The 13,730-nt window shown below is 34.9% G+C and overlaps 1 protein-coding gene across 1 annotated transcript; it reads right to left on the minus strand.

Moving 5' to 3' along the window:
* Positions 1-7,882: 7,882 nt before the first annotated feature.
* On the minus strand, positions 7,883-10,972 carry LOC104901676 (hypothetical protein). The gene is made up of 4 exons (XM_010689273.4): positions 10,749-10,972; positions 9,307-9,429; positions 8,499-8,601; positions 7,883-8,388 (listed from the first exon to the last, which is right to left on the minus strand). Exons 1-4 carry the CDS (start codon positions 10,841-10,843, stop codon positions 8,143-8,145), a joined length of 567 nt encoding a protein of 188 aa, XP_010687575.1. The 5' UTR covers positions 10,844-10,972; the 3' UTR covers positions 7,883-8,142.
* Positions 10,973-13,730: the final 2,758 nt, after the last annotated feature.

The following is a 13,730-nucleotide window of genomic DNA, read 5'->3' on the forward strand; positions in this document are numbered from 1 at the left end:
GATTAGTAGAAATCATTTCAGGCTCTTTTCACGAACTTCATTATCGAATTTATCCGCTAACCTTCCTACATCATAAAACATGATCATCATGCTAAATACTTCTTTTTGCAAACAGATGCGGTGACAAAGATTACATGATTATATAATGCTGTAGATTATATAATGTGATTTGATGTCTGCGATTGTGAACCAATGAAATCTATTAATTTGTTGGTGTGTTCAACTTCTATGTAATTGGACATTTGCTCTAGCCTGCGTGCTATTGAAGCATGTGTAGCGCATTTTACATCCATCTACCAACCCACATTAACGTATTAACTAGATTTAATCATTACATTTACATATCCTAATTATTCACCTCGCGTTAATAAAGTTAGGTTGTAGTAATTAGACATGACCATTTTAACCCAATCCGAAACCGACATCTGATAAAATTAAGTCATAAACATAACATTAGAACCCAATGCCTGAAAATAACGTAATAAGATAACTGAAAATTAAGTGGATCAACAGTGTCAAAAAAAAAAAAAAAAAAAAAAAAAAAAGTGGATCAACAGACCCACCCGATTGAGAATCCTAATTAATTTGCAAAATATAACAATTTTGCCAAAAGTATGTGCGGCAACATTTCATTGTGGCAAAGTAAAATTTGTTTTACTTTTTTTTTTTTGCCTTAATTTAAGTGAAGATTATGTTAGGATATATGTTCTTATCATTTACTTGTATTTCAATAATTTTGACAGTTTGGTAACTATAAAACTCATTTTAAGAAACTTTAACAAGGTTAATACTACACTTGGACATTTGTAGTAGATTACGCAAATTCTAAATGAATTTATATATAAAAAAACGAAAAATTGCCAAAATCTAAAACAATAAAAGCGTCATTGACCCGATTAATCGACCTACAACCGAATTATTTTGGATCATGGACAAGTGGTTGTCGATCTATAACTGACGAATCCAGATTTACTCGATTTAACCAGCCGCTTGGCTAGTCTTAGTAGTAATTAGCACTCCATTCACCTACTGTAAAAGGCATGATACAATATCACTTTTTTTACGTAATCGGTTCCAACACTTGGTCTGATAGTTGATACGTATTTTAAGGAGATGGAGTATTTTCAATTTATCAAATGTTATTTTTGTTGAAAAGTAGGTTCGTGAATTTTTTTTGGAGCCCCCTTCCAGGAATCTCATGATAAGAAAAAATTTCCTCTATACTGCCCTTGCAGTGTACACTCATCCAAAGACCTAACAAACATCCCTGTAACACCCCCAAATTACTCACTTTAAAATAAATAACTCAAAGGTGATTTGGCTCATATGGATATGGACCCTGATGTGATAACTCAAAAAAGGCCCACTGCTATTTGTGATATGGACTCTGATAACGGAGATAGTGCTACGAAGCGTCCCAAGCTGAGCTCTTCTCTTGATTTTGGATCCTTGTTGTTGGCGGAGGTTGGTATAGACCAACCCCGCTTATCATTATGAGTACTTTGTGTTGGAACTGCCGAGGGATGGGCAACCCTTGGTTTGTTCATCAACTCCACATATGGAGTACTGCTCATGCCCCCGACATTATTTTTTGTCGGAAATTATGATAAAAAAGAATGAGGTGGAAGGTTTGAAAACTCGTCTAGGCTATCAGCACGCTTTTGGTGTTGCAAGCATTGGTCGTGCAGGGGGTCTTTGTGTTTATTGGAATGATAATATCATTTTTTTTTCTTTGGTTTCATTTTCTCAGCATCATATATGTGGTGATGTGGTTGATGGGTAATAATAAATGGCGCTTTGTTGGAGTGTATGGTTGGGCTCAAGAAGAAGAGAAACGTCTTCTAGGCCCTCATTAGACATCTTTGTGTTGACTCACCGTTGCTCTCTTACTTGGAGGTGATTTTAATGAAATGTTCGTGAGAAGTAAGGTGGGGTGGATAGAGTTCGTAGGGAAATGAATAATTTCCATTCTGCTATTGATGACTTGTCCTTGGGTGATCTTGGTTATGTGGGCTCTTGGTATAATTGGGAAACAGATAAAGCCCAAGCTACGTGCATTTGTGAGAGCCTTGATTGGTTTCTTTGGACTTATGAGTGGCTTGACATGTACTCATCTCATGTTGTTGAGCACCTTATGCGTTATAAATCTGACCACGCTGCCATCATTAATAGGCCCAAAACGCATAATAGGCCCCAAAGAAAAAAGAAGGGCTTTAGATTCGAAACCTCCTGGCTCCCTGATGAAATTGTAAGTTTGTTGTGCACCAGGCTTGGGACGGATTTGTTGGGTTGAACATCTCGGCCCGATTGGAAGACATGGCCCAACAGCTTTTGGGTTGGAGCAGGGTGTCCTTTGCGAATTTGGGTGAGCAGATTGTGTGTGTGGACCGTGCTTTAGGCCTGGCCCAGCAGCAACCCATCTCTGATGATTCGTGCAAGGAATGCAGTGAGCTTGAAAAATGATTAGATGATCTCCATGAAAAGCAAGAGGCTTATTGGTACCTCCGTACCCGGGTTTCTGAAGTCAAAGATGGTGACAAAAACACCAACTATTTTCACCACAAAGCCTCTCAAAGGCGCAAGCAAAATTACGTGGCCAGTTTATTTGATGCTCTAGGAATTTGGTGCCTAGAAGAGGATGACATTGAAAAAATTTTGAAGCTTATTTTAGCTCCGGTCCATTTTCGAAACCTTAACCCCTAGTGATTCGGCAATGCAGTAGGTCCTTTAAAATGTGAGGCCCATTGTGTCTGCATATTGTAATCAAGCTCTGTTGAAGCCTTTCACAAAGGACGAAATCTTTGCGACTCTTCAGCAAATGCACCCTTGTAAAAGCTTCAGGCCCTGATGGTATGCACGCCATATTTTATCAATGCTTCTAGCATATTATTGGTGATGATGTGACTTTATTTGTGAGTAATATTTTGCATATTGTGACTTTGCCTTCTTGCATTAATAACACTAATACTGCTCTAGTCCCGAAAGTCAAAGACCCAACTCATGTTGCTGAATTTCGCCCTATAGCTCTTTGTAATGTGTTGTATAAATTGGTGTCTAAAGCTATTGTGATGCGGTTTAAATCTTTCTGCCTGATGTTGTTTCTGAAAACCAAAGTGCTTTTGTTCTGAGACGTTTGATCACTGATAATGCCCTCATTGCTATGAAAGTGCTTTATTCTATGAAGTATCGTCAAAGAAGCCATTGAGGGACTCTAGTTATGAAGCTTGATATGAGCAAGGCTTATGATCGAGTTGATTGGGGTTCTCTAACAAAGCTATTGCTCATTATGGGTTTTGTCGTTTTGATGGTCGTTGGGTGAACTTGATAATGAACTGTGTTTCATCTGTTTCTTACTCCTTCATTATTAATGGAGGAGTCTGTGACTCCTTCCTGAGGTGTCCATCAGGGGGATCCCCTTTCTCCATATCTTTTTATTTTGATTGCTGATGCTTTCTCAAAAATGATTCTGAATAAAGTGCAGGAGAAGCAAATTTCATGGTGCTAAGGCTAGTTGTAGTTGGCCTGAGATCTCTGATCTCTTTTTTGGTTACGATAGCTCACTCTTTATAATACTAGAGCCACTCGTCAGAAGTGCATTATTATAGTTGTTATCTTAACTAATATGAAGCTGCATGCAGACAGAAAATTAACTATGAAAAATCGGAGGTTTCTTTTAGCAGAGGTGTTACTGTTGAGCAAAGGGGTGTTTTGATGAGAATTTTGAACATGCGTCAAGTTGATAAGCATGAGAAGTATCTTGGTATTCCTTCTATTGCAGGGAAACCGAAGAAAGCTGTCTTTCAATCTCTTCTTGATAGAATTTGGAAGAAACTCCAAGGTTAGAAGGAGAAACTACTATCTAGAGCAGGCAAGAAAATTCTTCTTAAGGTGGTGATTCAGGCAATACCAAGCTATCTGATGGGCATCTACAAGTTCCCTCCATGATTATTCCAAAAATCCATTAAGCAATTACTCGTTTTTGGTGGGGGAGCAGTGATACAAATAGAAAAGTTCATTGGAAGAATTGGGATTCTATGTGCTCTTTGAAGTGTTTTGGTGGAATGGGTTTCCAAGGACCTTAGTATTTTTAATGATGCTCTTTTAGGACGTCAAGCTTGGCGTTTGGTTCGTGAACCCCATTCGCTTTTTGGGTGTGTTATGAAGGCAAAATATTATCACAATTGTGCTTTTCTTGATGCCAGTACTCTTGGCTTATGGTAGCTATTCTTGGAAGAGCATTTGGAGTTCTAAGGCATTACTTAAAGATGGCCTTTTGTGGCACGTTGGTAATGGGCGAAGCATCCACATTTGGGATGACCTTGGTTACTTGATGATGAAGGCCATACCATCTCATCTGCTAGGAATGATGTGGTGCACAAGGTACATGATTTAATTGATGAACACACTTTGGTTTGGAATCTTGATATTATTGAAGGCATGCTTAATGAGCGGGACAAGTGACGTATTCTTGCTCTTCCTCTTAGTGAGATGGATATGAAGGATGAGCTTACTTGTGCCTTAAAAAATGGTCTCTACACTGTCAAAACCGCTTACATGTTGGCAAAGGATGCAACCTTGATAATTTTCAGCAAGATTGGGTTGAGATTTGAAGTTATGATGCGAGTCCAAAGGTACGTCACTTTAAATGGAGAATGTGTACTAACTCTCTTCCCACTCGTTCTTTAATTAAATATCATCATTTCATAGATGATGACAACTTCCCTTGGGGTTGTGGGAAGATCGAGACAACAAGGCACGCAATATTTGTTTGCCCTTGGTTTTCTGAAGTGTGGAGTGAGTATGGTTGTGATGTGTTGTGTGCTGGGGAGGAGTCGTTAGATTTGTATGAGCTTGTGGTGAAGTGGCGAGAGGTGGAGAGTAAAGTGCGCCTCAAAGGCCTCTTCCTTTCCTGGTGTATATGGGGCGAAAGAAATCAACGAGTTTTTGATGACGAATGTACGCCTAACCACGTTTTGGTTGCGCGTGTTCAGAGGCTCGTGGATGATTATATATGGCTCGTATGCTGGACATATTTGTCGTCCTAGCCCACGTATATGGAAAGCGCCTGCTGCTGGCATGGCCAAAAAAGATTAATGTTGATGCCTCGTTGGCTGTCGAAGGGTGGATAGCTATTGGTCTTGTAGCCTCAATCAAAACTATCAACAATGTGTAGTTATTAGTATTCGAATACATGATCTTTGAAATGAAATGTGAGAGTTTATCCACTAATACATTCTGATTTCAATGCTTAATGCTTCAAAGTGAAACATAATAAAGTCTTATATTTATATGTAATTATGAAAACATGTATACAAGCTTTTTGATCTTTAATCTTTTTATTAAGTAATAAGATTTTCTTATCCAAATTCCATTAAAATTATTATTTTTATCTCCAATTCCTCAAAAGTTTTTTTTTTTGAACAACTTATCATTTCATAACGTCCATTTTTAATTTCACACTACACATAATATTACGAAAAGCTAATATAATCAATTATAAAATTTATGAATAATAACATATTTGATAATTGTAACTGACCAGGGGCATCACCTGGGCCAAAATACTACTTAGTACTGTACATTATTAAAAGTTGTGGCAAGAATTATTATAACTCGCCACATGCCATCATCATCCCCTTTATTAGTGCCTCATTTTTTTCATGTCATTCTCATACATTTAAAAGAGTATGAACATGTCTAAGATAGAAATCTATCCATCACTATATTGCACTTTTATCAAGCATACCGATGATATTATGGGCTCGAGTACTTATTTAGGTTACAATTTATTTAATTATTATATGTTCATATAGTTTTACAGGATTAGTTATTTCGCTTTGAACTTTGGTCTTTAGTTCTATTTAGAGAGTGCTCATTGCTAACGTTTACTTTTATTTTCCAAATAATTGATGATGCATAAGTATTTACAATTTGGATTTGGACTTTGATTAGAAAGAAGGTAATGTAGCTTGATGGTAAAAACAAAACCTCTCATGCAACTTTTCGGATCTATTAAAATTCAGATGACATGAGTCAAATTCTAATGTTTGATAATCTCCATACATTTTAATAATATACTCCCTCCGTCCCAAAATATAGTTTCCATTTCCCTTTTTTCACGATAATTTATGCAAGTAGAATCTAAAAGAGATAGTAAAGATTTTTTGTTTATTTAAATGAATGTTGTATGGGAAAAGATGATTTTAAGAGAGAGAGTGGAGAATAATTGGTGAAAGAGCATTAATTATAACATTTTGGTTGAATAAAAAAAAGGAAAAAACAAATTTCAAGAAGAAAATAAATGATGGGACACGGTTTTTCTAGACAAATTACGGAAAAATGTGATATTAAATATGAAAATGGGAACTATATTTTGGGACACCCAAAATGGAAATGAGAACTATATTTTGGGACGGAGGGAGTATATAGATCAGATAAAAAAATAAAGATATTGTTTACAAGTTTGATGCCTCTATGGATAGATATTGACATGCTTTGCAAAGGGCCCACAAGAAAAAGCTAAATTGTTAAAATTCAACAAATTACTGTTAATAAAAGTAGAAAAAGGGGGAAAAAAAAAACTCAAACCAAGTGTTGGATTAGGTAGCAGTTCATATCAGTCATTGATGAACCTATAATGATCTTTTGTTTTTATAGAAGTTGGGAAACAGATGAGAACTTCCTCAACATAAAAATCTACCAAAAACTATCATCTTTTAGGATTTCAATATTCACGCATGGTGCTTTCATGTATGATGTAACGTCACTAAACAAATAAGTATACAACTATAAACTCCATCAATTTGCTTATTTTAGTTTTCGTACAGGAGACAAGACAACTAATTGGCCTGGGCAACATAAACAAATAACACTTCTATTTGATAATATTGATTACCTCTTAGTCACTTAATAGGGGTAAAATGTTTTCTTCCAAAATACTTCTTTTAGTACCTAATCTTACTTTTTGGGAGATTTATTTAGGATACTCTTTAGGATTAGCCAAACAGCTAATATACCTCTTCATGTTTGGAAAATACATCTAAGACGTTTGCGAATGTTACTCTCATAATGTTTGTTCCATTTTCTTTAGGTTGGTTTTCGAAGAGTTGTATTGAGTAGGTAGGTAGTTTTATAGATAGGAGAAAAAGTATAGAAAGAATTTGAGAGCATAGTATTAAAAAAGAAGGAAATGGAGCAATTTTCAAGGAATAAACCGAAAGGAGAAAATGGAGAAATCTTTTAGAGACGAAGAAAGTAGTTTCCTTGCCCTCCTAGTCTCCTAGATCATCTTGTTGTCTTTTAATTTTACTTTCTATTCTTATTCACTCGCTCGACAATGGCTTATATAGATGTATTTCTAACTTTTCTTATTTACTACCATTCGAGCTCAAACACATCCTCTAAACTAAACCCAAATGAAATTTACGATAGATTCGTGTTCTTAGTAGCTAAGAGCAGACACAGCGAATAAGAAGAAAACAGAAAACATTGAAAGAGTTTTATCTTTCCCTTACCTTGGTAGTGGCATGTTGATATTAGTAGGAGTATTTTTGTATCTGAACTAATACCCGAGTGATTTTAATAAACAAAAGGGTATGAAAAAGCCATATCCTATCTTGGAGGAGAAACAGAAAACATACAGAGAGCATGTCAATTAGACTTGCAGAATAAGAAGAATAAGGTTATTTACTTGATACAACAGGAGCTATATTGACATTTTTACCCTCTGTTTTGTGAACCGTAATAGAGCTAATAACGAAAAATGTCAATATAACTCTTTATTATGTGGAGAATAGTGTGGTAAATAGCCTTGCACAACCATATTTGAAAAAGCTTGAGCAATTAGGGGTATTGTCAACTGTAATACACAGAAAGCATCCAATGGGAAATCAAGGGGTTCAAATTAGAGCAATTCCTAAACCATTCCATTTTTGAATTATCTCTCTTCAACTACACGGCAAAAATAAAGTCGATGTGATCCATGATTCGTAGTTCAGTAAAAGTGATCAACTGAATCATGCTAACAATAATGACAGAACCAAAAGTATAAAGATGAAGCAAAAGTGAAGATGCAAACTCTTGTCAAGATGAGATAGGTTGCTCTAGAGTTATTGATTGATTTAAATGAGTATAGACGAAGAATTATGAGGCTCTTGGTCCAAACCTTTCCCGCATATCAGCAAGCCTTTCTTCTTTGATCCTCTTAGCTATATCCAGTATCTGAGGATCAAAGAACCGTTCACGGACATAAGGTCGCTCTTCAGCCTGTATCTCCTTAATAGCACTCGGATATGGGTTAGGTGGTAGTTTTTCCCCTACAATACGCGCAATTTGCTTCAAACGTTTGTAAGCCTGCTTCTTTCCCTTCTTCTCTGCCCGGTATTCCATCTAAATGCAAATCAAAATGTTTAGTTTTGTAAGTTCCAAAAAGAGCCAGTGCCAAATAATATGAAGAAAAGAATCAAATATGGAGATAGCATATCTGCAGGTACTCTTACATCTGCTATGGCCATCGCTTCTTCCTCTTTTACTCCCTGATGCTTCAATTCAAGCACTCGTCCAGCAAAAATACGAGCTGGAACAGGACTGAAACTGGTAAGCCTGCTCAAAATGGGGAAATCATTAGCCGAAGTAACAGAACTTTGTACTCAAGCTTTTTTCCAAGAACTAAGACAAGATTTACTAGGTTGCTCATCATTACAGGCAATATAACTGATTTTAGAGTTTGCCCATTCTTTTTGCATACTACATAGCAGTGAATTGAAAAATTGAGGTCTTGTACATTGCTATCAGGGTATCATTAGCAATGTACGTAGATAAAGTCTTGTTCAAGTATTATTCCAATGTTAACAAACCATTCCAAAGCAACTTCAATAAATTATCAAGATTTAAAAGATTTGAACTTTTTGGCACGGGGGGAGTGCATTAGTTTTGATGCTTATTACTATCCTGCAGTAATATTGCTCTATAAGGCAAAGTCATGAGATCATATTCAATGATTTCTAGAGGACAAAAGAAAAAAGGAAGAAAAAACAAGCACACTTCCAGCAGCTCAAAGCACAGGAAGCTTCAACTTCAAAAATAACAGAAACCTACCATATTACAGTGTCTCTGACCAAGATACATACTCAATAATAAACAAAAGGGATTTAACTGCTATTATTCTTTTCCTGTCAGAATTCTGTTGACAAGTTCATGCATTAGAGCATCATAAATATCACAAGCTTGCTATAAAAACTGAACTCTGTAACCCTAGCTAGTAATCAGAAAGGTGAAAGAAATGGATGATAAAGAAGATGTATATACTTAATAGGATCTTCATATTTTGATTCTGGATGCTTCTGATAGAACTTATCAACATAAACATCCTCAGGAAGGCTGATTGGCATGACTTTTCCAGCAGATCGGGGGAACACAACAGGAGGGGCCCTGGACACGATAATGAAGACAAGTTACAAATTGAACAAAACAGGATATCCTGTTAAGACCAGCTCAACATTTATAATAAATAGATTAGGATGTTGTAGTGCTGCAGATAAGGCGAGGCCAGCAACAGGATGTTCCAACACCAAAAGTGGAGAGAATTTACCAAACTTTATAGCAACAATTCATCGAGAAACTGACAATAAGAGATCAAAAGCACAACAGAATTGACCGAACAATCCAAAATACATTTTGGACAATTAATCCAATTTGAGATCAAAGCTCAACTTGCCTCATTTTACACCCTTAAGATTAGTTCCTTGGATATAAAATACACCATCCATTTCGAATCTGATATGCCATTAGATTCTTCTACTATCTCAAAGAACATGACTTCCCAAAAAAGTTCATATTTTATCAGATAAGTGAGGCAAAAAATGACTGGATAGTAGATACAAAGTGAAGTTGAACCTCCAAACACTCAAGTCTATAAATAGTGTGAAAACATAGAGCTTGGCAATGATGATAGCATAAATTTAAAAACCAACAAAGAACGCCGATGCAAATCTCATACCTATCTGATAAGAAACAAAGTCACCTAAAACTAACTTTCAAAGTTATTCCTCAGTTGTTAACTTGGCCTAGATGTTCTTGACAACGAGGGCATGATTCCCATTTGGCATGATCAACAACAGTCAGAACTTCACTTCCAAGATACTTATCTACAGCTAAACATTGGCACCTCGACATAGAGCCAAAAAATGATTCATGGACACTCCACAATCCAAATTACACCAAAATATCCCAAAAGAATAGTTGAATCCAGCACTTCAGACTCTTGAATAAATTTCAAATTTGGACATTCCTAAAATCCTAACCCACTTTGAATCTCTTAGACTCAATATATTAGCTCTTTCAATCATTCGCCATACACTTCGAATTAGGTAAAGATTCATCACCAATACACACCTCAAAACCTTCCATAAACAACAATTACACACATACAGTTCACAAGTTCAAAAACTTCACAAGTTAAATCACATTGATAACATTCAAAATGACTCCTAAAACTCTCATTTCAATCCATACTTCTTCAAGTTCCCTAAATTAAATCATTGAAAAAAACGGCAAAATTGAACCTTTATACCAAAACCAACTATAATTCATAAATGGGCAATTAAAAATAACATCTAAAACCTAAAAAAAAAAAAAAAAAGGGTAACCAAACTAGAAACTAGATTTACGAATGCATAAACAAAAAATGAACAACTGGGTAATGAAGAAATGCAACAAAAAAGAAGAGAAAGAGAGAAAAAGTTACTCACTTTTCCATGGGTTTAAGCCAAAGAGGCTCAGTTTTAGCTAGACCCTTGACCAATTTTCGAGTTTTAGTGAGAAGATCACCCTTCATGTACGACATCTTTTCCTTCGATTTTCTCTCTCCTCAGTCCTCCCTTCTCTCTACTGCACCGATCTTTGCCCTGCCCAGCCCAGCCCACCGATGTGCTATGGCGTTTGGCGCCTGCGTGAGTAAACACTAAAATACTCGGTCGTTTTTTACAGTTTCCTTAGATATAACATATACTTCCTCCGTTTCAAAATAAGTGCAACATTTGCATAGTGTTTACTATTCACAGTTTAAACTTTAATTAGCTTTGTTGATTTACATTTTAGGAAAAATATAGTCATGTGGGATCTTGTTAGATTCGTCTGAATGTGAATATTTTTAATATTAACTTTTTATAATTTTTACTTATTGATAATTGAAGATATTAACGGTTAAAATAATGCATTGGCAAACGTGAAAACAAGAAGTGTTGCACTTATTTAGAAACAGAGGAAGTATAAGTTTTTACGAGAAACAATGTTTTTTTTAAAAAATATCACAAAATAAGATCTTAAGAAGAAAATATTTTACGAGAAATAACTTCGATCCATTTTCCGGCATTTTGACCAAGTATTTTTCAGCGTTGACTCGTTAAAACCAAATACGTGGAGATCACGTGAACTGCATTTCTTATGTTTCAATTTGCTTCGATTCAGTTTAGAGTAGTTTTATTCAACTTTATATAGTTCTATAAAAAAAACAGTTTGATTCAGTTCGGTTAAAAACAGTTTTGTTTAGTTTGATTCAGTTCAGTTTGAAACAGTTTTCAGTTAAATTCAGTTCATTTTCAGTTTGGTTTAGATCAGTTTGAATCGATTTTTCGTGCAGTTAATTTCAGTTTAGCTTGTTTTCGGTTGAGTTTCAGTTCAGTTAATTGCAGTTTACTTTAATCTGATTGACTTATCAATTTTTACCTTTTCAGTTATGGGTCAATTTAGTTCACTTTATTCAATTGGTCAACGGTTTGCAGTTTTACCATCGATTTTCAACCAAACTGATAGCGCTAAGTGGGCCCCACTTAATGAAGGATTGGATGTACACCATTGATAATGTGGTGATTTCACGGGTTTTCTCAAAGCGAAATTCAAATCTTTGATAGAGTCATACAACATATACATATAAGAAGAGATTTGAAGTTGAACAAACATGAAAAAAAAAAATATATAAAAAAAATAAAAGAAGAAAAAACAAAAGGTGGTTTAAATTCAAAAAGTGGAAGTTAAAAGAAGTAAAGGATGAATTATCATATGTCAGAAAGGTTAAGTCACTGTATTAAAAGAGGGTTTCAAAGAACATATGTAGGCTTGCGTAAATAAACCATCAACCCACAATCCCAACTCGTTTTCATGGGTTTTGAATAAGATATTTCAACGCAAAATATTTTTAACTTGTGACAATTTAAACTGCCAGACAACGGGTCAAATAGGCAATCCAACACGTAACCAGAGCGCAATGAGACTACCTTAATAGAATGTTAAAGCTAGTTTTGAGTAAAATCGAAGTTCATGATACTATTTAATTATCCTCGCGATACAGTTAGACATATGGAAATGACAAATAAATACCTTTGTGCTGAATGATAACATACATATCATACATAGGAATCATTAGACAATTTTTTTTTAAAAAAATCTGAATGCTCACCGAGATAGCAAAGGAGACAAAATGGACCATAAAATGAAAGACCAAATGGACCATAAAAATGAGAGACCAAATAACTCTTATATATCGGTGACTATTAGGAAACATTTTGTGGCATGAGTTTTATGAGAAGGCACACGAGGTCATATTCTCTATTATCAAAACACTGAAAAATTTCATATTGATTAGTTAGTTGCTAATCAATGACATATAATTTCATCTCCTTCGAGTCAAATGTATTAAAATTTGGCAATATATTTGTTAAAGTTAGTATGTATGAGTACTACTAACTGTTTAAATATGTATACCTCAGTAATATGTGGATGGATTTTCAACATTGCCTCATTAAAATGTTTAGCGATAGTTAATTACTTGTCACGCATGATAGCCATTGCAACTTCATTCATCTATTATAATTTTAAAGTAGATAAAATCAACAGAGAGGAAATTTTACAAGAAGTAACATAGTGGCCAAGAGCTTTTGGAATATCAGTGTAAAACAAGAGCTTAAACTAACTCGCAAATCCAAGTCAGCTCCACTGAAATTCTCACACGCTTTGTTGTTTACAATATTAGAAAAACTTAAATTGCTATAAACACGCTTCTTCTTTGCTAATGCTTCTAAAATCAATCTTCTTTCATGAGGATTAGGAAGGGAAAACCTGATTTATAAGCCAAAACTTACCCACAAACTAGAATCTATTAAAAGTGGAGAAAATAGGGACAATGCAAATTCTTGGAAAATTGAAATTCTCACAAAATGTGGGAATTTATTTACCTAACCCCTTGGTCATTCAAAATTCTCATATCAATTAATGGGAATTACAAGTTCATTGATGTCAACCAAATACATTAGTTAATTTCCTAGAAATTACAAAAAGGAAATAACTTCCTAGAAAATTGAACTTTTTATGGAAATTAAATTCCTAAATATACTAGACGATCACTAGGTGTTACGTGAAGCTCATTACAAACTTGACCAATTGATAATATTAGTTGGTTTAAGTAATTGATTTCCAAAATTGAATTATCAACCAGTTTAAACTGTTTAAAAGTGTAGAACTAATACAATTATACAATATTAATCTGATCATTCAGTCAAAATGTTCTTAAGTAATCAACCCCCAGATCTTCGAGTTACTTCCTCCGTCTTTTTTAGTTGCTACATTTACTTTAACACATAGACCAAAAAACATGTAGACCATTAAAAAGTAAAGCAATAAATCATAAAGTAATTGTCATTTTGTGTGATGAAACAAAAATAAGGACATACAGGTAA

This window comes from Beta vulgaris, chromosome 8, assembly GCF_026745355.1.
Source record: "Beta vulgaris subsp. vulgaris cultivar EL10 chromosome 8, EL10.2, whole genome shotgun sequence".
In the NCBI taxonomy this organism is placed as follows: domain Eukaryota; kingdom Viridiplantae; phylum Streptophyta; class Magnoliopsida; order Caryophyllales; family Amaranthaceae; genus Beta; species Beta vulgaris.